The sequence below is a fragment of the Alexandromys fortis genome, unplaced genomic scaffold (genome assembly GCF_014885135.2).
Source record: "Alexandromys fortis isolate MF-2015 unplaced genomic scaffold, M_Fortis_MF-2015_v1.1 scaffold_136, whole genome shotgun sequence".
NCBI classification, from domain to species: domain Eukaryota; kingdom Metazoa; phylum Chordata; class Mammalia; order Rodentia; family Cricetidae; genus Alexandromys; species Alexandromys fortis.
This window is the reverse complement of record NW_026068024.1, coordinates 1,130,468-1,154,080: the sequence shown is the minus strand read 5'-3', so window position 1 is coordinate 1,154,080 and position 23,613 is coordinate 1,130,468. Positions and strand designations below refer to the sequence as shown.

General features: G+C 36.6%; 1 protein-coding gene across 1 annotated transcript in view; it reads right to left on the bottom strand.

Annotated features, from left to right (window-relative positions):
- Positions 1-1,778: 1,778 nt before the first annotated feature.
- Hnrnpll (heterogeneous nuclear ribonucleoprotein L like) overlaps positions 1,779-23,613 on the bottom strand; it is a 32,474-nt gene continuing 10,639 nt past the window's right edge. The window contains exons 3-13 of the mRNA XM_050163516.1: positions 23,046-23,283; positions 21,863-21,948; positions 20,725-20,821; positions 20,566-20,638; positions 15,526-15,597; positions 10,081-10,298; positions 7,253-7,374; positions 6,188-6,389; positions 5,149-5,206; positions 4,960-5,058; positions 1,779-2,484 (exon numbers count right to left, since the gene is read on the bottom strand). Of these exons, the coding sequence (XP_050019473.1) occupies positions 2,429-2,484; positions 4,960-5,058; positions 5,149-5,206; positions 6,188-6,389; positions 7,253-7,374; positions 10,081-10,298; positions 15,526-15,597; positions 20,566-20,638; positions 20,725-20,821; positions 21,863-21,948; positions 23,046-23,283 (1,321 nt within the window). The 3' untranslated portion in view covers positions 1,779-2,428. The remainder of the gene's footprint in view (positions 2,485-4,959; positions 5,059-5,148; positions 5,207-6,187; positions 6,390-7,252; positions 7,375-10,080; positions 10,299-15,525; positions 15,598-20,565; positions 20,639-20,724; positions 20,822-21,862; positions 21,949-23,045; positions 23,284-23,613) is intronic.

Below are 23,613 nucleotides of genomic sequence, written 5' to 3'. Positions count from 1 at the left end.
AGGAACCTACTAAGTACGAGATCAGTCAATTCCACTTCAGGACACTCTAAACTTTGCCTATAGCTATGTTTATTTCCTGAAACCTTAGGTGCACGTACACAAACACACAAAATCCAATACTAAAAGCACACATTAGTTTTCAAAGGAAAAAAATAAATCACTACATAGGTTTACAAATTACTTTTTTGTTTTTACTTTTCGAGACAGAGCTTCTCTGTAGTTTAGAAGCCTGTCCTGGAACTAGCTCTTGTAGACCAGGCTAGCTATAAACTCACTGAGATCTGCCTGCCTCTGCCTCCCAAGTGCTAGGATTAAAGGTGTGCACCACCACCTACCAGCTACAAATTACCTCTTAAAATTAAGACTTGTAGCCAAAGGTTAAAATTTTCTGTTATGGTCAGGCAGTAGTGGCACATGCCTTTAAACCCAGCACTTGGGAGGCAGAGGCAGGAGGATCGCTGTGAACTGAGGCCAGTAAGAACTAGAGCTCTAGGACAGAGCTGTTACCCAGAGAAAACCTCTCAAAATAAATACATTTGTTTGTGGTGCCATAGGGTATAGTTAGGTATTCTTTTTTTCTTTTCTTCTTTCGTCAGTTTCTTTTGCCGAGACAGGGTTTCTCTGTAACTAGCTCTTGTAGACAAGGCTGGTCCCGAACTCAGAAATCCACATGACTCTGCCTCCCGAGTGCTGGGATTAAATGTGTGTGCCACCACCACCCAGCTTATAGTTAGGTATTCAAGTGACAATGAATGAATGGATATATAACCTAGTACCCTACACTTTCTAGCTCCTACATTGGGTGGCCCATGGCTGCCTATAACTCCAATCTCAGGAGATCAACACCTTCATCTGGCCTGCTGGTACCGTGCACACATACACTATAAATTAAAAACAAAGCCCACAGATTTGTAAGTCTTTGACTCAATTCTGAAAGAACTAAGAATTGTTAAAATAAGAAATAATAATAACAAGTGTGGTAGGACGTGCCATTAATCCCAGGAATCGGGAGGTAGCGGCGGCAGGTGGATCTCTGAGTTTGATGCCAGCCTGGTACAGATCAAGTTCTAAGAAAAGTTCCAGGACAGCCAGAGCTACATAGAAGATGACTTTCAAAACAAAGTCTTTTGCTGGGTGGTGGTGGTGCACGCCTTCAATACCAGCACCTGGGAGGCAGGCACATACATCTCTGTGAATTTGAGGTCAGCTTTGGTCTACAGAGCGAGTTCCAGGACAGGGAGGGAGGGGGAAGAATCTTTTATAAGACTTAAATGAATCTTGAAATTTTTCTTCACTAATCTAAAGGTTACAAAACTGCTTCTGCTAACTATGGACTACCTGGATGAAAAGTATTCTTTTAAAATGAAAACCAAAAGGCTATATCCATTTTCTAATTATTAAAAAGGTACAAACTTTATAACAGCTTTAGTATAAGATTACTTAAAAAGAGAAAGAAACCAATCTAGAGGGAGAATGTTTAATAAATGGTGTTGAGACAAATAGCTGTTTTGATCAAAAATAAAATTCTTAAATCTTATGCCATATAGAAAAATACATTTTATGATGGATCAAAGATTAAGAAATAAAAATGCAAATATCCCAAAGTCTACACACAATTTTGGGAAGGCTGACAAGTTCTTTGAAACCCATCTATGGAACCCAGATAGTATAGGAGAATTATTAATTTTAACTTCTATAGTATTAAAATATCAATGTCAAATACTATATGTACCTTAAGATTAGGTCACATGCAAAATAATGAAGATGAACACATTAACTTATTATTATAACTTTATAAAATCTCCAAAATGGAACTAGGAACAAAACCATGTCAATACAAACAGATGATGACTTTTGAAAAGAAACACACCAATCTGATTTGAGTGCACACCATACAAGTGTGTTCATGTATATTAAGCCTTTGAGAAATTGAAATCAGCTAAATCTGTAGGTTCTTGAAATCAACAAATGCAATGTTATTGTCAAATTTGATTAAAATAATAAATACAAATTATGCTTAATGAGTAACTATAACATTCAATCAGCTATTGTAGGAATTCTGTAATAAAATGCAATATTTTCACCTGCATTAATCTCAAACACAATGGAAAAACATTTACAGATAATTAGCACTAAGAATGCAAATATATTTTACCATGGAACAAAACTTGTAATAATGTTAGAAATCATACGTTGTATAAATCCACAATGAAGCTGTAGACAGTCTACATTATGGTATCCTATCTTAAGGTGAAAACAATATTTAAGCTAACAACAAATTTACTTGAGGCAAAATATGTTTATTACAGAACAGGATCTTATAGTAAGCAAGGCAACATTAGATCAACCATTTTAGATTATTTTTTATGAAGTATAGCTTTAAAACTGTAATAAAGATAAACATAAATTCTAACATGCTCTTCTCTTCTTATAAATGGGATGATGTAGAAAAGCAAAGCTTCAGTGTATAGGGGTTGGAACCATCTGTAAAAATTGAAAAAAGTGAAGTTAACATTCCATCAAAATTTTGAGATCAGCTTGAATTAGTAAATTATTCTACCATTTTATAGTACTGGAAACAGGAATACAAAGAAGGAAATTCTTAAATATTTGTTTACACATATGAGTGCTTTATCTGTGTGTGTGTGCGCGCGCGCGTGCACGCGCATACATATATTTATACACACCATGTGCATCTCTGGTGCCGATCTCCTACACTAGAGTTAGTGAGCTACCATGTGGGTGCCAGATAAGCCACTTCTCAAAGATTAACCAGCCTGACCTAATAGACATTAAGCTCCATTAAACAGTTACTACACTCCTATTGTTCCAAGCTTAAGGACAGTCAATTTTTCAAATAAATTAATTCATCATTAAAGATCAATAATATCAGGATTAAACAGCTGTCCCAGCAGAGTTTGCATTCATAAAGCATATTGCCAATGGTACTGTTTATCAATATTAACTTTAAAAGTTTAAAACTTTCCATTAAACTAAACCACTTTATGTTTGCTCCTGTATAATTTATTTCAAGTAGGCATTTCTCTTTGTTTTTTAGGTAATTTTCAAAATCAAAATACAGATTAATGAATTCCACTCATTTACTTCTATACTTTTTCCATATCTGGCAGCATAATTTTCTGCCTGGCCCTTCACAAACATTTTGGGTGTTATAAAAATATTTAAAGCATGTTTCCACACACGAATTCAAATAATTTTTAAAATTTTACCCCTTCCTTTTTAATGGAATGAGGTCATGCAGTTTACCCCTGGCACTCAACAGCTCAAATGACATTCCCACCTCAGCTTAGTCTCCTGAGCATCTTGATCTACAGGCAAGTATCACCACCACTGCAGGGTGTTATCTGGTTTCCTTTTCTTCCCTATCACCATTCTAAATAATATTAATTTTCCCCATACTTTTTTTTTTTTTTTTTGAGACTTCTCTGTGGAAGTCTTGGTTGTCCTGGAATTCACTCTGTAGACTAGGCCAGATATAAACTCACAGAGATCCACCTGTCTCTGCCTCCCCAGTACTGACATTAAAGGCATGCACCACCATCACCTGTCCCATACAATTTTTATTATTTATTTTTTGAAATAGGGTTTCATAAAGTCTAGGCTAACCTCAAGTTCTTGATCATCCAAAATGCTAAAATACAAGAGTGCCACTAGTACTTTTTTTTTTTTTTTTGGTTTTTCAAGATAGGGTTTCTCTGTAGCTTTGGAGTCTGTCCTAGAACTAGCTCTTATAGACCAGGCTGGCCTCAAAACTCAGAGATTCACCTGCCTCTGCCTTCCAAGTGCTGGGATTAAAGGCATTCACCACTACCGGCATGCTAGTACTTTTTTTAAAAGATGAAATTTTATGGGGCTAGAGAGATGGCTCAGAGCACTGGCTGCTCTTCCAGAGGTCCTGTGTTCAATTTCCAGCAACGGCATGGTGGCTCACAACCATCTGTAATGAGATCTGGTGCCCTCTTCTGGTGTGCGGGCATACATGGAGGCAGAATGTTGTATACATAATAAGTAAAAAAATAAAATTAAAAAAAAAAAAGATGAAATCTTATACCCTTGAGATCCAGGATCAAAGCAAATTATACAACATAAAGTTTCAAAACTTAAGTTTTTCATAGCATATTGGAAAAAAAAAACAACAACAAAAAACAAGGCCATTTACCTTTCTGGAGGCAAATCAAAACAACAGAATACTATTTTTCAGCTATCATGCTGGTAAAGACTGAAGATGGGATTCAATATTCTAATGCTGGGCAATGGGTGTTTTAATAGATCACAGGTAAGCACAACCTTCCTAAAGGACAATCATTTTGCCAAAATACACACCTTAATGTCTTGTGCTACGGAAACTGACCTATAAATACAAAGTACAGGTTGAGAAGGACTCTATTTTTAAGGTGCTGGCTACTGGGAGTTTGACCATGCTCCGATTAGTTTATGGCAACACAAATTAGACTTGAGGGTTCATTAATGAGGAGATTGGCCTCAAACTCCTCAGTGCTGGAATTAAGGCATGCAATTCCATGCCTGCTAATATATATATATTTGTTTGTTTTTCAAGACAGGGTTTCTCTAGCTTTTAGACCAGGCTGGCCTCAAACTCAGAGATCTGCCTGTCTCTGTCACCCAAATGCTAGGATTAAAGGCATGTGCCACTATAGCCTGTTTATTTTCTTAAGGTAGCTGGGAGAATTTCAGAACTCACCACCCTATGACTTTATATAGGTTCCTGAACAATCCTTTAGAGATAAATTGCTTCAAACCCCACCAAAATTCCATGTGACTAGGGTCAAGCCACTGTAGCGTGGAATCTCTGAAGCCCGTTCCTGCCTTCCTGAGCACCTCCTCCACTCCACCTGTCACACACTCAGCACTAAAAGCCATCTGTTTCACAGATGTGTGGCCAGTATTTCTGAAGGCAATGCCCACTGCATCACTCACTTGGGACTCGTATCTGGTAGTGATTGAGTGCAGTAAGAGCTTCCACAGCATCAGTTTTACATTTCCACTCCAACAGCCCAGAAAGTGTTTTAGCAGAAGCTAAAAGAAAACAAATGCAAATCCAGTTGTTACTTTCTGTCAGCAACCTTCTTGTAAAACTTGAAGACTTTTCAAGGGACTTTCACTTACCTTTTGCATCGAACACTTTATATTTGATGAATGGAAGAACTTCATGGTCATTACACAACTGCCAAGGAAAGGTAAAACATCAGAAATACAGCTAAATAAAATTTAAATAAAATAAAAAACCCTTGTTATAGTAGCATTTAAGTCTATAGTATAACATAAATTAATGTATGTTCAGGTTATTATCAAGTTCTAAGAGAAACAAACTGGAAAAAAACAGTGAAATTCTAAACTATGAAAATAATTTCACATATAATAAAACAGATTCCTTTTAGGTCATAATACATTTTCTCAGATTTTATAAAGAGCTAAGTAAACACCAAAGAAAGGAAGTACAACTCCAAAAAAGTGTATTGTTCCTGAACTGCTCCTACAGTTATACAAGTTACAGGGGGAAGAAATACAAAATTTTATTATTAGTGAGATTTAAAGTAAAATAACTACTGTTGCTTTTCACTTTATTTTTTGGGCCAGGCTCCTGCTATGTAACCCAAGACAGCCTTAAACTCGGCAATTCTCCTGCCTCTCAGCCTTCCAAGTGCTAGGACTATATACACCACACTTAGCAGAGAAGATCCTAAAAGCATCTGGTTAACCAGTCTGGCCAAGTGGCAAACTTTAGGTTCAGTAAAAGACCCTGTCTTTAAAAAGGGGTGTGAGTGTCATTTTGGCAATGCATATACTAAGGTTGGAAACAAAGAATATGAACACGGCAGACCTTTCCAACGATGCCAAATTCAGAAATTGTCTATGAATTTAAAAAACAAGTTTAGTTGGGTGGTGGTGGCGCACGCCTTTAATCCCAGCACTCAGGAGGCAGAGGCAGGCAGATCTTTGAGTTCGAGGCCAGCCTGGTCTACTACAGGACAGCTAGGACTGTTACACAGAGAAACTCTGTCTTGAAGAGAAAAAATACAAACAACAGCAACAACAACAAAAAACAAAAAAAGTTTAATTTTCAAAGCAAATTTCATTAATAGAAGTATTACATAAACTTCAAACACGAAGAGCAACATTCGATATACTTTTCTTTAGTGCCTACCTTTGTGAAGGTCTCTTCTGTGACACACAGTGGAACATTGTAATAATGCAGCACACATGAGGGTGGCTGGATTATATTCTTAGATGCTTGGCCAGCACTTGTGAAGCGATTATTTTTACTCATTGCAAAATCTTTGTAGCTACTTGTACCATCCTCCAGCTCAAATATTTGACTTGGAACAACTGAATGTTGTTTAGATACACTGAGGATTAGAAAATAAAAACACAATGTATCTTGTTAGATAAGCAGCAGCAGTCACAAAACACTTTTATGAGTAAACAAAAGAAAGTATATATAGTTATTTAAGTACAGTACAAAAGTATCCATTGGTATACAAGGGAATATAAAATTGGTATCCAGGAACCACCGACCTCCATCCCCCAAGGGGGGGGGGGCATGCTTTTTTATACTTTCATATTATTTACATATAACCCATGCAGCATAACCTTATCTATTTACTCTTTTATTTTCTGTCTTTCTCTCTTTCTTGAGACAGGATTTCTCCTGTAACCGTCCTAGCTGTTCTGGAACTAGCTCTTGTAGACCAGGCTGGCCTTGAACTCAAGATTCTTCTACCTCGGTCTTCCTAGTGCTGGGATTAATTAAAGGCATGCACCACCATTGCCCAGGTCATTCTTATATTTTAGATATTAGAAAGAAAATGAATCAAATCCCACGTAAGAAAAATATTTAAGAACTTATCTGTTTTAACATTGTTTTATGATAATAAAACTAAAAACTAGGAGGTCTGGATTAAGAGATGGCTCAGTGGTTTAGAGTTCTTACTGCTATTGCAGAGGACCCCTTCCCAGCACTAAGGCTGGTTGGCTGACAATCACCAACTCCAGGGGATATAATGTCCTCTTCTAGATTCTTTGGACACTTGCGAACTCATGTATACATATGTAATTTCAGAAAAGTAGAACAATTATATAACTCCTACCACTTGTCAACAGTAACAATACTAATGTTTCTACCTTCAGGTGTATGCTCAGTTACTACAAAATATTCTGAAATTAACAAGGATTTCAAAACATTGTTAACATTTATAACTTAAGTAATTACCAAACATTAAGTCTTTTCCCAAAGAGTTTGACATTATTAAGGTGCGTAACAGCTCTTTCCACAGCATACTCATCACCCATTTCTACCAGTGCCGTGCCAGGAATGGTCTTCATAAATTTCACCTGAAATTACAAAAATCCCAACATCATTTCTTAGAATCTTAACCTTATTCCGTCTTACAGGACAGCCTTAACTTTTACCAAAACTGACTGAAGTTAAAGGGGAAGACTGTAATTGTACTCTAAAGCACGTGGAGGGCAGGTTTATCCCAAGGCGATTATCTGTGTGATCTAGAGCCAATCTACTTAATTCCTCTACACCAAACTGTTGTTATAAAATGAAGATAATGATTACATCCCTAGGTACTCAGCCTAGACTCAGCAATATTCATCAAATATCTGAGTATCTAGTATGTTTTGATAAGCACTGTGCTAGGTACTAGAGATTGAATGGTAAACATAACCGTCTTCATCTTTATATGGTAGTAAGCAATTCAGAAATGTCAAGGTGATAAATAATACAAGATAGCCTAGAGGTAGCATGGTAGCAGGAAGGACAATGTTGGACACTTAGAACTACTAAACCACACAGTAAGTGTGACAACTTGAACACTTTTCTTCTTATCTGTTCACCTCAAGGAAACAGAGAATGTGTAAATTGCTAAGTTCAATCATTATCTCCACCGCTGCCAGTTTTAAGAGGATACCCTAGCACTCTTTACCATACCTGTACAAATTAGTAATACCAGAAATTTTCAGCTTTACTTGAAATCAGCTGATTTAATCCAGCGATATTCTAAAAACATAGTAAGTTTATATACATAGTATGTTTATATAAGTATAAATTAATAAGCCCTTACCTCCCAAAATAAATAAAATTAGAAAAGTGCCAGAGATACAGCTCAGTGATTAAGAGCACTTGTTGCTCTTTTTTTTTTTTTTAAAGATTTATTTATTTATTATGTATACAACATTCTGCCTCCATGTATGCCCACACACCAGAGGAGGGCACCAGATCTCATTACAGATGGTTGTAAGCCACCATATGGTTGCTGGGAATTGAACTCAGGACCTCTGGAAGAGCAGACGGTGCTCTAAACCACTGAGCCATCTCTCCAGTCCCACTTGTTGCTCTTGAAAAAGACCTAAGTTTAATTCTTAGGACCTATATAGTGGCTCACAACCATCAATAACTATAATTCTGGGGATCCAATGCCCTTTTCTGACCTCCATAGTCAACAGGCACACACATCATACATACACACACAGGCAAAACATTCATATACTTATACATTTATAAGTATAACATACATACATTTATAAATCCTTAAAAAATTATATCATTGGAAAAGTTTAAATGAGTATCTTTAAATTTAAAGGACTATAATGGCTTGAGTTTTATGCACCACAATCCATCATTTATTTATTTAACACTATTAAAAACTTGGGGGCTGAAGAGCTAGATGGCTCAGTAGTTAAGAGCACTCACTCCCTAGCTGCTCTTCCAGAGGATACAGGCTTAATTCCCAGCACCCACATGATGGCTTACAACTTTCTTTAACTCTAGCTCCAGATCTAAAGCTCTCTTCTGGCCTCAGAGATCAGACATGTAAGTGGTGCATAAACACACAAACACACGAAATGTAACAGTAGAATTAGCTAAACAATATACCAAAAACTGAATTATGAGAAAATTATTAACACAAAGGACATAGATCAAACTTACTGAGTTTAGCTGTCTACCTACTCTCAGACAAAATACAATTTTTTTTCTTCCTCTTCTTAATACAATGAAATAATGGAAATTAGGTTTTTAGAATTAATGAACCAAGAACTAGGAATATCAAGTTTTTAGGCCATTCTCCCACTCCCACACCAATGACTCACATGTGTATCCTTTCTTATCACTATCTATACTAAGAGTATTAAAATCACAAGAGGAAAATTAACATTATTACAGTATTGGAACATTCTGTCAAAGTGGGTCAATTTCAAATATTAACTGAGCTCAAATAAAAACACATTGTTTCTTGCAAGATGATTGAAGCTAGCTCAGCCATTAAGACATAAGTTTAGTTCTAGCACCCACATGGTGCTAACTCTCTCAGGGAATTTAAAATCCTCTTCTGACTTCCATGGGCCCGGGTACACATGTGGTGCACTGACATACATGCAGGCAAAACACTCATACACATAAAATAAAATATAAACACACATAAAATAAAAAATGGAAAAAATAAGATATTCATACCATGGTATTTAAAAAGCAAGTATATAACAACCCTCCCAAGCACGTCAAATAGCTCCATGAGTATAACTGCTCTTTGAAATTCTACAGTTTAAACTGGAAATGCAGTTAAACAGTCTACCCAACATCATAATTTGGTTGCTAGTACACCATAGAACATCAATATCAGTTTCTTATTCATGTGATCACATAAGAGACACACATAAGGAAGCCTGGCCTGTTGCTGCTTCTCAGGATTACAGAACAAATGGTATATATATTGCTAGTAAGTCAAATCAGGAGTCAAGCAACTGATTAACACAGGCTTCACATCTTTAGTACACTAGTAGGTGACTAAACCTTTTGGTTTCAATCACCGTTGGACATACTCATAATACTGGTAATTTAAAACATACTTTATTTATTGTTTTAATACTAACAATCTATACTAATCACTTGCCAGTATCATTTCTGTAATTCAAACATAACAGATTTTAAGCTTATGAGTTCAGTATTCAAAGAACTTCAGATGTTTCTGACAGAAATGTGTAGCATTTTCTGAATATATATTCAATCAAATAAACTAACAAAATGAAATTCACCTTTTCGATATTTCCATACAAGCAGAATAGGTTGAAGACTCTTGAACAATTCATTTTGAGCTGATGTAATCCACTAACCATTACAACGGAACCAGAGGGACTTCCTCCATGCATGTAAGAGGAAGAAGCTTGTGGTAATGGATAAGCAACAAGTTCAGGTGTATCTCTAGAGCCCATTCTATAACGACTTGGTAAAGGCAATAATGGACCATGTGATCCTGCAAAAATAACCAAAATAGTAAGTAAGTAACACTTATATGCATTTCCATTTACAGAAATTAGTAGATGCACTTTACCATATAAAAATCTAGAACCTATGTGTTCTAAGCACGCACCCTGCCAAAGTTATAACCTCATTCTCCCAAATTAAACTCTCAAAATTTGTTTTATGTACATCAAAAAACCAAGAATATGAATATTTAAATATAAATACAGAAATCAAAATCAGCATTTATATGTACCATACCCAATGGACAGCTATATCTACATATACAAAATTTCTATTTTCAAAAGGTTTAAGACTAGGCTAGACTAGAACTGAAGGAGCCAGTGTAAAACTCTGGGATATGGAAGTATGCGCGTATGACGCTATAATTCAGCTAGGCATGGTGATACACACTTATAACTACCCATGTCATTTAGAGGAATGACACAATACAATGTAAGAAACTACCTTTATAATAAATATAGGAAAAATATTTTCAAGCCAGTATAATGGTCCATGCTTTAATCCCAGCACTAGGGAGGCAGGGCCAAGTGGATCTCTGTTAAGGTTGAAGCCAGCAAAGATACAAAGTGACACCTTGTTTCATACAACTCCCCCCACAAAAGAAAAACCATTCAGTTCTACAAAACGTTGTCTCCTTGAATATATTGTACTATAATGTACTTTTCAGAAAAATGAACACTAGGATTTATTAGTTAGCACCTCATCAATATGTAGTTCTTCTCTCATCCTCCATTAATTATTTCATTTGTGTGTGTGATGCATGTGCCGTGGTAAAAGGACAGCTTGCAGGAGTCTGTTCTCTCCTTCTACCATTGTGTGTTCCAAGAATCAAACTCAGGTAGTCAGGCTTAGCAGCAAATGCCTTTACCCACCAAGCTATCTCACAGGTCTGCAACCCTTCCCTACCCACAATAAATAAAAGCAAAACAAAACAAGAACCCAAGCCGGGTGGTGGTGGCGCACGCCTTTAATCCCAGCACTCGGGAGGCAGAGGCAGGCAGATCTCTGTGAGTTCGAGACCAGCCTGGTCTACAAGGGCTAGTTCCAGGACAGGCTCCAAAACCACAGAGAAACCCTGACTTGAAAAACAAAACAAAACAAACAAACAAACAAAAAAACAAGAACCCATCAGAAAATATCTAAAATTCTATGAAAACTGTCTGCTCATTACATCTATAAACCAAAAAAATCTTAATGTCAGAATCAACTTGCTAAATTTAAGAGTTGTAAACCTTACCCCTACCCCCAGACAGGGTTTCACTGTGTAACAGCCCTAGCTGTCCTGGAACTAGCTCTGTAGACTAGTTGAGCCTGGAACTCAAGAGATCCATCTGCCTCTGGTCCTGAGTGCTCAGGATTAAAGACACGCACCCACCATTGCCTGGCAACCTAGTGGTTTTTTTGTATCTACAACTTCACTTCCAAGATTTTTTTGTGTGTAACAGAACAGAACAACAGTAAAGAAACTGAGATACAAAAATAGGTAGAGAGCTGGGCAGTGGCCGCACACGCCTTTAATCCCAACACCCAGGAGGCAAAGGCAGGCCAGGCCGATCCCTAAATTTGAGGTCAGTCCAGTCTACAGAGTGAGTTCCAGGATAACCAGGGCTATACAGAGAAATCCTGTCTCAAAAATCCAAAGAAGACAGGGAGTATGTTAACAGCAATTAAGGACCCAGAAGCAGCAACTAAGATGGAGACCTATAATTCAAAAACATAAACCCAGGGGGCTAAAGAGCTTACTGCTCTTCCAGGAGGCCTGGGTTTGGTTCCCAGGACCCATGTGAGGCAACTGCCTACAACCTCCGTTACAGGGGATGATAACTTCCAGCCTCCTCAGGCTGCACAGTGATGTACATAAACACACACAAGCACACTTGTTAAACATAACATAAATGTTAATATACATAAAAATTCCACCGGGCGGTGGTGGCACTTGCCTTAAATCCCAGCACTCAGGAGGCAGGGGCAGGCAGATCTCTGTGAGTTCAAGGCCAGCCTGGTCTACAGGATCTAGTTCCAGGATAGCCTCCAAAGCTACAGAAAAACCCTGTCTCGGGGTGGGGGTGGGGGAACAGAAGCATAATCTACTCCATGTGTACAATAAACACTAAAATCTCAAGCTATTTTTCCCCATTTTAAGAAGAAACCATAGCATCAACTTTTTTGTAGGACACAAAGACTTTGATCACCACATTGCAACGTCATTTTTCATATTATACTGCCTTCCTGCCACTACTACTTGCTTATGCAACAATACTTAACTAAAGTCACTATTCCTTTCTCCACGGGAAGTGAAAAGACCTGAAGCAGATAGGCAATACAAGCTTCCACTGAGCTCAAGTGGGACAAACTTCATTACTGTTGAGATACAGGTTAAGTAACAGCCAAAGCCAGTACAAGAGGATAAAAATGCTGTGATGTTTTTAACTACGACCATAAGTCAACAGAATTAAATTATCTAAATGATTTAGACTCTACTGTATAGCCATCAGTCCTAAATAGCAGATTCAAGTCTTGATGCTTTTTAGAAAACTAATGCTTCACATTTTTTTTTTAAAAAAAAATCCATTTATATGGGAAAATGTTAAATAAATGGCATCATTAACATTTTGAAGTCATATACTGTTTTTCAAAATTTAAAATCTTTGATCCAGGAAATCCAAAAATGCTAATCATCAACTTGTGATTTCTTAAAGCTCACAGTTTAAGTATGATGAATTCAAAACCAGCCTGCTTGACACCTCGAGTTCCAGATCAGCAGGGAATATACAGTAAGGCCACATCTTTTAAACAAAAAAAAACTGTAAAAGTTAGCATAAAATTTATCCTATGATAACAATGAATAAATTTAATCTAATTGAAAATATGCACCTGACTCATATTTTTCTTGATTTCCTCTTTATTTCCAATCATTACGTAGGAACACCTATGATGTAACACAAAAGGCAAACAAAGCTGTTCTGTTTAACTGCTGCTCTGAAGATACAGTTGTGATCTGCACATTTGTAAACTATCTCAGCACCCTAGGACACACGCCTATCTTCTTCCCACTCCATCTCACTTCACTTCTCTTTTTTATTTACAGTATGTCCTCTTAAAGTCCATCTGCTTAACCTCTCTCTATCTCTTAAAGGTTTGTTTCTGCCTGCACTTATTACAGCAGGCCAGAAGAGGGCACCAGATCTCATAAATGGTTGTGAGCCACCACGTAGTTGCTGGGAATTGAACTTAGGACCTACGGAAGAGCAGCCAGCAGCAAGCACTTAACCTCTCTCTTAGGAAGCAGAACAAATTAATCTACAAGTTCAATATCTTAAATGATATAGCTGAGAACAGATGTACCCACACACCCCTGAGACAACTATCCCCTGAAAGCAAGACTCCACCATCTCAATGATCCCTTTTAGTACCTATCACTCAAAATTATGCACTCCCCCCCCCCTTTCAGTTTTTTGAGACAGGGTTTCTCTGTCCTGGAACTCACTCTATAAACTAGGCTCACCTCGAACTCACAGAGATCCGTCTGCCTCTGCCTCCCAAGTACTGGGATTAAAGGTGTGCACCACCACTGCCCGACTGCCATTGACACATTTAACTCCACAAATAACACAACACTTTCTGTGATACATAGCAAACAATAGGCTTCCACTCAGCATTTCTTTACTGCACAAACAAAACTACACATATACTCTTGTGTTACAGAAACAAAGAAAAATGATCAAGGATTATACAAATTAATTAAAATAGCCATGCCAGGCGAGCAAGATGGTTCTTCAAGTAAAAGGCACCTGCCTCCAAGCCTAATAACCTGAATTCAATTACTGGGTCCACATGGAAGAGAACTAAGTCCTCTGACCTCCACTGGCACACACACACACACACAAAATGAAAACGTAATCTAAAAAAAAAAAAAAAATGTAAAAACAAAACAAAAAAAACCAGTTGATTGATGAAGGCACATGCCTTTAATCCCAGCCTCGGGAGGTAGAAGCAGCTGAACATCTGGGTGTTTAAGGCTGCATAGTCTACAAAGCAAATTCCAGGACAGTCAGGCTACACAGAGAAACCCTGTCTCAAAAAAAGAAAAAAAGACACCCCCCCCCCCCATGTACAACATTTACTGCTTTAACAAAACTCTGCAATATAGGTTACTAGAAAACTTGAAACAAATTTTATCAGACATAAATAAATTTTTCAAGTTTAAAAATAGACACTAGAGAGGTGATTAAGATGGTTAAGAACACTGACTGCTCTTCCAGAGAACCTGAGTTCAATTCCTAGCAACCACATGAAGACTCAAAACAGTCTAACTCCAGCTCCAGAAGATCCAATGCATTTTTCTGGTTTCCAAGCACATACACTGTGCATAGATATGCATGCAGGCTAAATACACACAACACAGAAAGTTAAGTAATTTTTAATTTAAAAAAAGATACTAATCAGTAAGCCAAAACTCCATGAATAGACTTAATGATAAATCTAAACACTACATAAAACATATTAAGTTCAACTTTGAGGCAAAAACTAGGTAGAAGTCAACAACTACCCTCTAAAAATTTAAAAAAATATTTTAAAACTATGTAGTCAGTCAGTTAACACACTATTCTAATAATAATTGTCAACTTCTATTTTCAAGAATAATCTAAAGCCTAGATTTTTTTAAAAAATTATTATTCTGAGTTTCCTAATATCAAATTTTCTACCTAGCAAAGATTAAGAGGCAAGAGGCTTTAAAAATAGAATACAAATTTAACCAAAGCCAAAATACCAACTGTAAAATTAAGTATCTATAAATAAAACCATGTTTCTTTCTTGACAAATACTCATTTTTTTTGTTTTATTACTAAAAATTTCTCTTTGTTCTTAGTTAAGTGAAAGTAAACTTTTGAAGCAGTAATACCCCTTTCTGGTTCTCTTATAAATATGCCAGAGTCAAACTACAGGAACAGAGAACCAAACTATAGGAATAGAGAAAAAAAAGTGCTCAATTCTCCAACCAATCAATAGCTCTCAATTTATTTCAAGGATTATTTTAATATATCAACATTCTAACAGGGGAAGGTCTTGAATACTGCTGTAATGGGCTGAACTTATATAAACTAAATCAGGTGATTAGGAGTTTGGGAAATACAGACAAGTAATAGGATATTCTTTATCAGATATGCAAATATTCTTATAGTTAGTTGATCTTCTTCCTGCCTCGACAAACTTACCATAGCCATCATGTCTAAACGAAGAAGGATGATCTCCCAGAATGGCTTGTCTCTGGCGACCCTTTCCTCTATCTGACACAAAAGTAGAAACAGGATTTTAACAGTTTGATCCAAGTACTTAACAGAGGTTTCACACGGGAAACACCCATTCAAAACATCCAAATACTTCATAAAAGAAATATTACTCCTGGTTAATTTTAAACATCCATCCATATCCAGTTTAAATACAAACACCAAATTTTAAGAAAACAATTCTAACAAATTCCACTGGAAAGTATGTTTTTGATAAATGCCAAATACAATCACACTTTCAAATTTAAAAGATTAGATGCTTTGCAGGAGATGAATGTACACAATGCTAGAGTTTGACACTGTACACAGGTTTTACCAATACATGTTTTTAAAACAAGCTTTTAAGTGCAGTACTTTTGAAAGACAGTACCTGAATCATACTATTAGCTTCAACAGCAACACATTTTCAAAGTGGGCTTCTTTCAAGAAGTTTCAGCATAAGCCAACAACAACCTGTATTACATGGTTTCACAATCAGTAAACACAGAGTATTTTATATGTACATACACATATTTACAAACACCTACTGACTTGAGAGCTGAAAATTTGCACATCACTGGCTTATGTTGTATCAAAGATAGGTCATTTTCTATTGACCATAACATCAAGCAGAAGCATGAGCAACCTCCAGAGTTAAATATGCCAAGATGAACCTAACCAAGGGGGCTACATTATTGGATGAGACTACAATACTCTAAATTTTTATTCTAGCTATATATATATATTTTTTTCTTAAAAAAAAAAAAGGCATGCCAATTTCCTCAAATCTTACTTGAAAGAGAATTTTTTTTTTTAAAGAATTACTTCCAGGGTTCCAAAATAGGACTTCTACTGCCAGTTAGCAAATTTCAAAATCATAATACTTTTAGAAGTTTGCTGATCCAATCATAGAGCCCAAAACATCCTTAGTCACCTAAACAAACAAGGTTTATGGAAGATGAGAAATACTTTCACTTTAGTCTAGAAGTCTATTTTTTTTTTTTTTTTTGAGACAGGGTTTCTCTGTGGCTTTGGAGCCTGTCCTGGAACTAGCTGTTGTAGACCAGGCTGGCCTCGAACGCACAGAGATCCACCTGTCTCTGCCTCCCGAGTGCTGGGATTAAAGGCGTGCGCCACCATCGCCCGGCTAGAAGTCTATTTTTAATTACCTAGTCTAACCATGCTATCATACTACTGAAAGGGATTGAAGAGTCATCTAGTTAAACTTTTATTCAATATTAAAAAACAACCAAACAATAAAAAAGGAAAATAAAACCTCTTACTCATCCCTTTTTGGCCACTGCTTAACCAATACCAGCAATAAGGTGTTCACTATCTTTCTTTACATTTATAGATAACCTAGATTTCAAGAAATTACTTCAAATTTCAAGAAAATTACTCAAAAGGAGGAACAGAAACTGATCCTCCACCCAAATTCTAATGTATTTAAAACCTTACACTTAGTGCTTATACACTGACCTCAACTCCTCACTACTTCTACAGGCTAAAGAATTTCTTTTTCTTACATAGTTTCTAGCACTTCCCAGTACTAGTGTCTATTCTCTTAAATTAATCCAGTCTAATGATCCCGCAGGTATTGTCCCCTTAAGTAGATACCAAAAGACTCAATTCCTTATCTCTTCTCAGAACCATGTTTTCATGGCTTAAGTTTTACTGATAGTTGACAATGTGTACAAGGAAAGATTCCAATTAACCACTTATTTGCCGTATAGTTATAGAAACCCACAATCTTCATAAAGAGTAGAAGATGGGTGTGGTGGCACATGCCTTTATTTCCAGCATTCAGGATACAGAGGTAGGTAGTGAAACCCTCCAAAAAGAAAAAAAGAAAACTCAAAAAAAAAGAAAGGAAAAAATATCTTTCAGTCATATATTTTTCACTACTATATTTTGAAGCATTCACTGCCAAAGATAAAACTATATAAAACAAAAGGAACAGTAAAGTCAAACACTGAGCCAATAGCCTATAGTGTTTTGTTAAACTCTGTATATCCAAGCAAAATCTGATAAATGCTATACACTTTCTTCTCAAAAAGGTACACACATATATACAATATATAAGTTTTGTGTAACATTTATGGAAGGGTTCCCTGAAGTTCAGGCTAAGAATTCTCTGTAATAAAATGTAATCAGGGTTTTTTTTTTGTTGTTGTTTTGTTTTCCTGGGACAGGGTCTCTCTACGTAGCCTTGGCTTCCTGGAACTCCCTCTGGAGACCAGGCTGGCCTTGAACTGAGAATTCCACCTGCCTCTGCCTCCCAAGTGCTGGGCTTAAAGGCTTGTGCCACCACTGCCCAGCTTGTAATCAGGTTTTGTAAAATGAATTTTTCAAAAAAAAAGTATTTTAATAATTATTTCTTTAATAAAATTTCTTTAGTAAAGATATATGAAGATCCTATTGTCTTTTTATTTATTGTTTTGTTTTTGAGACAGGGTCTCATATAGGTCAGGTTGACTTTAAACTTCTTACTCTTTGCCTCTACGTCCTAAGTGCTAGGATTATAAAAGCACACACCACCATGTCTGGCTCTCCGTGAAGATCTTTGGGCAAAGGAAATAAATTATTTTATTTATTTATTTTTTTTGTTTTTTGTTTTTCGAGACAGGGTTTCTTAGTGTAGCCTAATTAAATAATTTTAATAATCTGTCAACGTGAGTCAAGTTTAGATCGCCACAAAAACTGTTTATGTGTTTATAAGCTGCAAGTCTAGCCATAAAGTTACCTGTCAATAAATTGAAAAACAAGAGTATTTTTCATTAAAAGCATAAATATAAATTTTTACTTCCTTTAATTATATTTTATTAAATATCTACCTTACACATTTTAAAAATAGATTAACTAGAACTGCATGAAAAAAACTAAGCGGGCTTTGTGTAAAGATCAAATCTTTTAAAAGAATACACATAAACAATGTTTAAAATGTATAAATGTTTCACTGGGCATGATGGCACACAGCTTTAATACCAGCAGTAGGAAGGCAGTTCTCTAAAGTTCAAGGCTACCCTGGTCTACTGAGCTAGTCCTGAGACAGGCAGGACTACACTGAGAAACCCTCTCTTGAAAACAAAAAATGAAAAAGGGAAAAAAAAATCTATAAATACTTCAATATATGGCAACATAAATGCAACCCAAACTATTTCAAAACAGTAAATAAAACCTCAAGTGTTCAATAGTATCAGTGGACAGCAATGAGAGATTTCTCATCAACCATTTATCCTGCTGTTTGAGTTCTTAAGGATTTGTTTTCCATATTGGATTCAACTGCACCAATCATACGCCAAGCAAATTTCCTTAAGCATCAAAACTGGGGATTTTAACAAAGCTACATTTTACAAAGCAAACCTATTTACAATTTCATGCATAAGATAAAACAATTCCTTGAAATTGAGAGCTAAAGAAGCCAATCACAGAGAAGTATCTGAACATGCAAATAACCACATTGTGTTTTACTCTTTCTTTCCTTTGAAGTACATGCACTATCGAGTACTCAGTGCTCAAGATATTTTGGTTGACAAAGTTTTTCAAACTGAATTGTACAGACACATTCATCTTGAGCTTTCCTAACATGTTGCTCAAACATTAATATTGTAGTTGAGATATAGCCAATACTGAAGCCCCCTTGTTTTTACAACATCGACATTTTAATTTGTATATTCCAGAATTACCACAGTTAGTTGAACAATTTATAAGTGAAATCTATGCTCATGAAATTTAGCATGTATAGGCTATTGGTGAAAATGCATTTCAAATGAAATGCTATTGATTTTCAGATTTATCAAGTTTAAATATATCCTACCTTGAAAATTACATGTTACTTTCAACTATATTTGAAATGTTAAATTTTCTGGTTACACAAATTAACATAAGTGAAAAACCTTAAATTGTTACAAAATATGGCAACTTATAAACAAGTCACTTTACAAAAATCAAACCACACAGAAAAACATCTTTTACATATAATGCACCTTTTCATTTGTTAGAATATCTGTTCAATGTTCATAATTAGGAAAAAAACAAAAAACGAAAGTCAACTTAAATGCAACAAATGTGCATTTTTTATGCTGAGGATCAAACACATGGGCTTACACATGCTAAACACATGCTCTTCCACTGACCTGTTTATCCCCAGCCAAATGCACACCTTTCTAATTCACATTAAATCTTTAACGTTTGTGTGGATTGGTTGAGCATATCAATTCCCAAGACCTGTAGATAAACTGACCCCTTGTTAAAAGCCAATTAACAATTTAAATTTAAGCTGAAAACAGTTACATCAATGGTCAGTGAACTTTACAACATTGCAAAATGTCTAGTTTTCATAAACCTTAAATTCTACAACTGAAACCTTAAGGGAAATCAGATCAGTATACATACAACTTGAATAAATGGGCACAGTCTATCATGGTGTTCATCCCATGCAAGTCTGAAGTACTGTTAAATGTCGTCCTTTAAAAACTTGGGGTGATGGTGCATGTAGTATGCAGTCAAGGTGAATTGCAAGTCTGAGTTTTTCAGAGGGCTTTTTGTTGATGCCGATGTTGTGCATGATGAGGTGTAGAGTCAGCCTGCCGGAGTCCTCTATCCTTCTTAATGCCTTGTCCAGCTTGGGGGAAAAGTCCTTTCCATAGAGAAGCAGTGTGCAAGTTTGCAGTTTGTAAGGAATATTCTGAATCAGTTTCCTCTCCTCCAAAGAGAGAGAGCTGCTTGGAGAAATGCAAGTCCTTGAACTGCGCGTGCCTGTATGTGAGGGCTCCTTGTTGAACTAAATATAAATAAGCTCAGCACATACCAGTAGGGGGCACTAATGTCCAAGGTTAATTTCCATCATTACACAACTTTTCCAACAAAAGCATTCAGAAACAAGATTTTCATTATAATTAACTAGCTCATCTCAGAAAAAAGAAAGTAACTGCTTGTAAAAATTTCTCAGCAGATCCAAGTACATTCTAAAATTTGTAAAATACCTACCTCGTCTTCCCAAATAAGGTTTAGTGTAGTCCCAACTGTCATTGTCATTCCTAATAACATTTAGACGAGTTGGCTGTTGAAAGCAAAGCGAAGAAAAGTTAGTTTAAATTGAATACTGAAAGCATAAATATTTCTTTGGTGGGGTGTTGAAATACTTACCCTTGCATATTCAATTTTTAGTGTGCAACATCCGGCATATATATCAGCTCCATTGAGTGCTGCTTTAGCTTTCTGGGCACAAAGGACTGACTCAAACATAAAGCTCTATTAAGGAAACGTGGCTTCCTAAATTTAGTTGTTCTTTATTCCCAGGGAGCTAAAAAGATAACCCAAACTAACTCTGTTTCTGGAAACGGTTTCCCAACTAAAACTTACAAATAAATCCTTACTGATAAAAATTTATTTTAAAGACTGAGAATAACAAAGAAAATAGAACACCATCAACGTTATCTATATTAATCCTTCCAAATTATTAGAAGTACTATATAGTAGAACATGGAGTAGGTTTTATCCTCTTAGTGAAGTGATGGAGGTGGGTCATCTGTCTATCTGTTGCTTTCATTGGTTAACTAATAAAGAAAACTGCATGGTCCAATAGGGTAGAATTTAGATAGGCAGAGTAAACAGAACAGAATGCTGGGAGAAAGAAGCGGAGTCAGGGAGTTGCCATGATTCTCCCACTCCAGACAGATACAGGTTAAGATCTTCCCTGGTAAGCCACCTCGTGGGCTACACAGAACATTAGAAATAGGTTAATCTAGATGTGAGAGCTAGCCAATAAGAGGCTAGAGCTAATGGGCCAAGCAGTATTTAAATGAATACAGTTTCTGTGTAATTATTTCGGGGTAAAGCTAGCGGGGTGGAGGAACGTAGCCCTCCGCTCATACTTCAACAGTGAAGGGCAATCTACAACCTGGAAACAAAATTATTTTGTTCTCAGAATAGATCCAAGGAAGTAACAGTGTTAGAATACTTGGCTTCAAATGCAGAGCCTCCAGGTTCAATCCCCAGACCTTAATGGACTATTCTGTGGTACAAAGTCATTTTTACCAAGAGTAAAATTCCCTAGAGTACTGCAGTTCTTTCATGTTTTAAATGTAATTAAGTAGGGTATGGCAGTATACACCTTTAATCTCAATAGCCACAAAGTAGGCAGATGACAAGCCAGGGTTATACAATAGTCAAGAAGATTGCTCTAAGAGGAAAAAGCACCACTTGCCTAGAAATGCCAAGCAGGAAAAAAAATAAATTACAAACACTTCTATATATCAGTAACACATTTACAAATAAAGGATATTCAACCATTGCTTGTATCCCATTTCTCTTGAATATAACAATCCGTTGTACTTTTCCAACAGGGTTGCATACTGTATATAGAACATCCTAGAAAGAGGAAAAAAAGAATATTTCTTTATTTTTTACATTTATAAAAACATTAAAACTATATTCTACTTTATTTAAAAAGCAAAAATTTACAGATATCATTCCTCTTAATTACTAAACGTTTTTTAGAGGATCTAACTGTGGAGTCCTAACTGGTCACACAGACCAGCAGAGCCTCAAAATAAAAAAAATCTACCCACTTTAGCTTCCTGAGTGCTGGAATCAGAGGTTATCTCCCACAATATCCAGCTATTATTAACCACACTGAAAGGGTAAGGAGTGGGGCTATCCCAGTGGTGCTCAGCCTTTCTAAGGCTACATTCCTTTAATACAGTGCCTCATGTTGTGGTGACCCCAACAATAAAATTATTTTCATTGCTACTTCATAACTATAATTTTGCTACTGTTATGCATCAGAATGTAAATATCTGATATGCAAACTATCTGGTATGTGACCCTGGTAAAAGGAATCATGACATCCAGGCAGTGATGGCACATGCCTTTAATCCCAGCACTCTTTTAATCCCAGCACTCTAGAGGCAGAGAGGCAGGAGATCTCTGTCAGTTCAAGGCCAGTATGGTCTACAGAGCAAGTTCCAGTACAGGCTCCAAAGTTACACATAAAAACCCTTTCTTGAAAAACAAAAAACAGGGATCATGACCTGCCAGTTGAGAATCACTGATGGCTCAGACCCTAGGCTAGGTTTCCAGCAACACAGCAGCTAACAACTATAACTCCAGTTCCAAGGGATGCTCTCTTCTGGCCTCCAAGGGCACTGCACACATGTGAACAGACATGCAGGCAAAAAGCCTGTATACATATAATAAAAATAAAACTTAAAAATAAACAAATAAAATTGAAAGAAAGAAAGCTAAGCATGTTGCACATCTTAAATCTCAGCACTTGGGAGGTAGAGGCAGGCGATCTCTCAAGTTCCAAGCCAAGCTGGTCTAGGCCTGGTATAGCAAGATCCAGGCCAGCCAGGGCTACAGAGTGAAAACCATGTTTCAAAACAAAAACAAGTCATTGGCAGATTAAAAAAAAAAAAACTACAGGGGTTAATTATAGAGGTAGTTTATTCTACTAAAATACATACCACTGTAATTGGATAAAGAGGATTCTGAATAGAGAGCAGGAGAACTTTGTTGCCACCTGATGGATCATCAGTATTTCCCGGCCGAGTGATTCTTTTACTTGTAGAATAGTTGAAGAAAGCCTGCTGGCCAGCAATGTACACAGGCTCATCTGCAGCAAACGTCACACACTCTTTGGCACTATCTATATTTTCAAACTCCACTAGAGCCTGTCGTTTAAATGGCATCATCATCACATAGCTAAAAAGGAAGAGATATCAAAATACATTACTTACTCTCAGTCAAGTAAAAGCAGACTTTAATCTCCCCATGACTGAAAGCTTATTCATCTCATGCCCCACTCAAGCCCAATTCCATCAATCACTTATACCCCCTCCCATGCAATAATTAGAAAACATCAAGATACAGAAACTAAGCCGGGCGGTGGTGGCGCACGCCTTTAATCCCAGCACTCGGGAGGCAGAGGCAGGCGGATCTCTGTGAGTTCGAGACCAGCCTGGTCTACAAGAGTTAGTTCTAGGACAGGCTCCAAAACCACAGAGAAACCCTGTCTCGAAAAACAAAAAATAA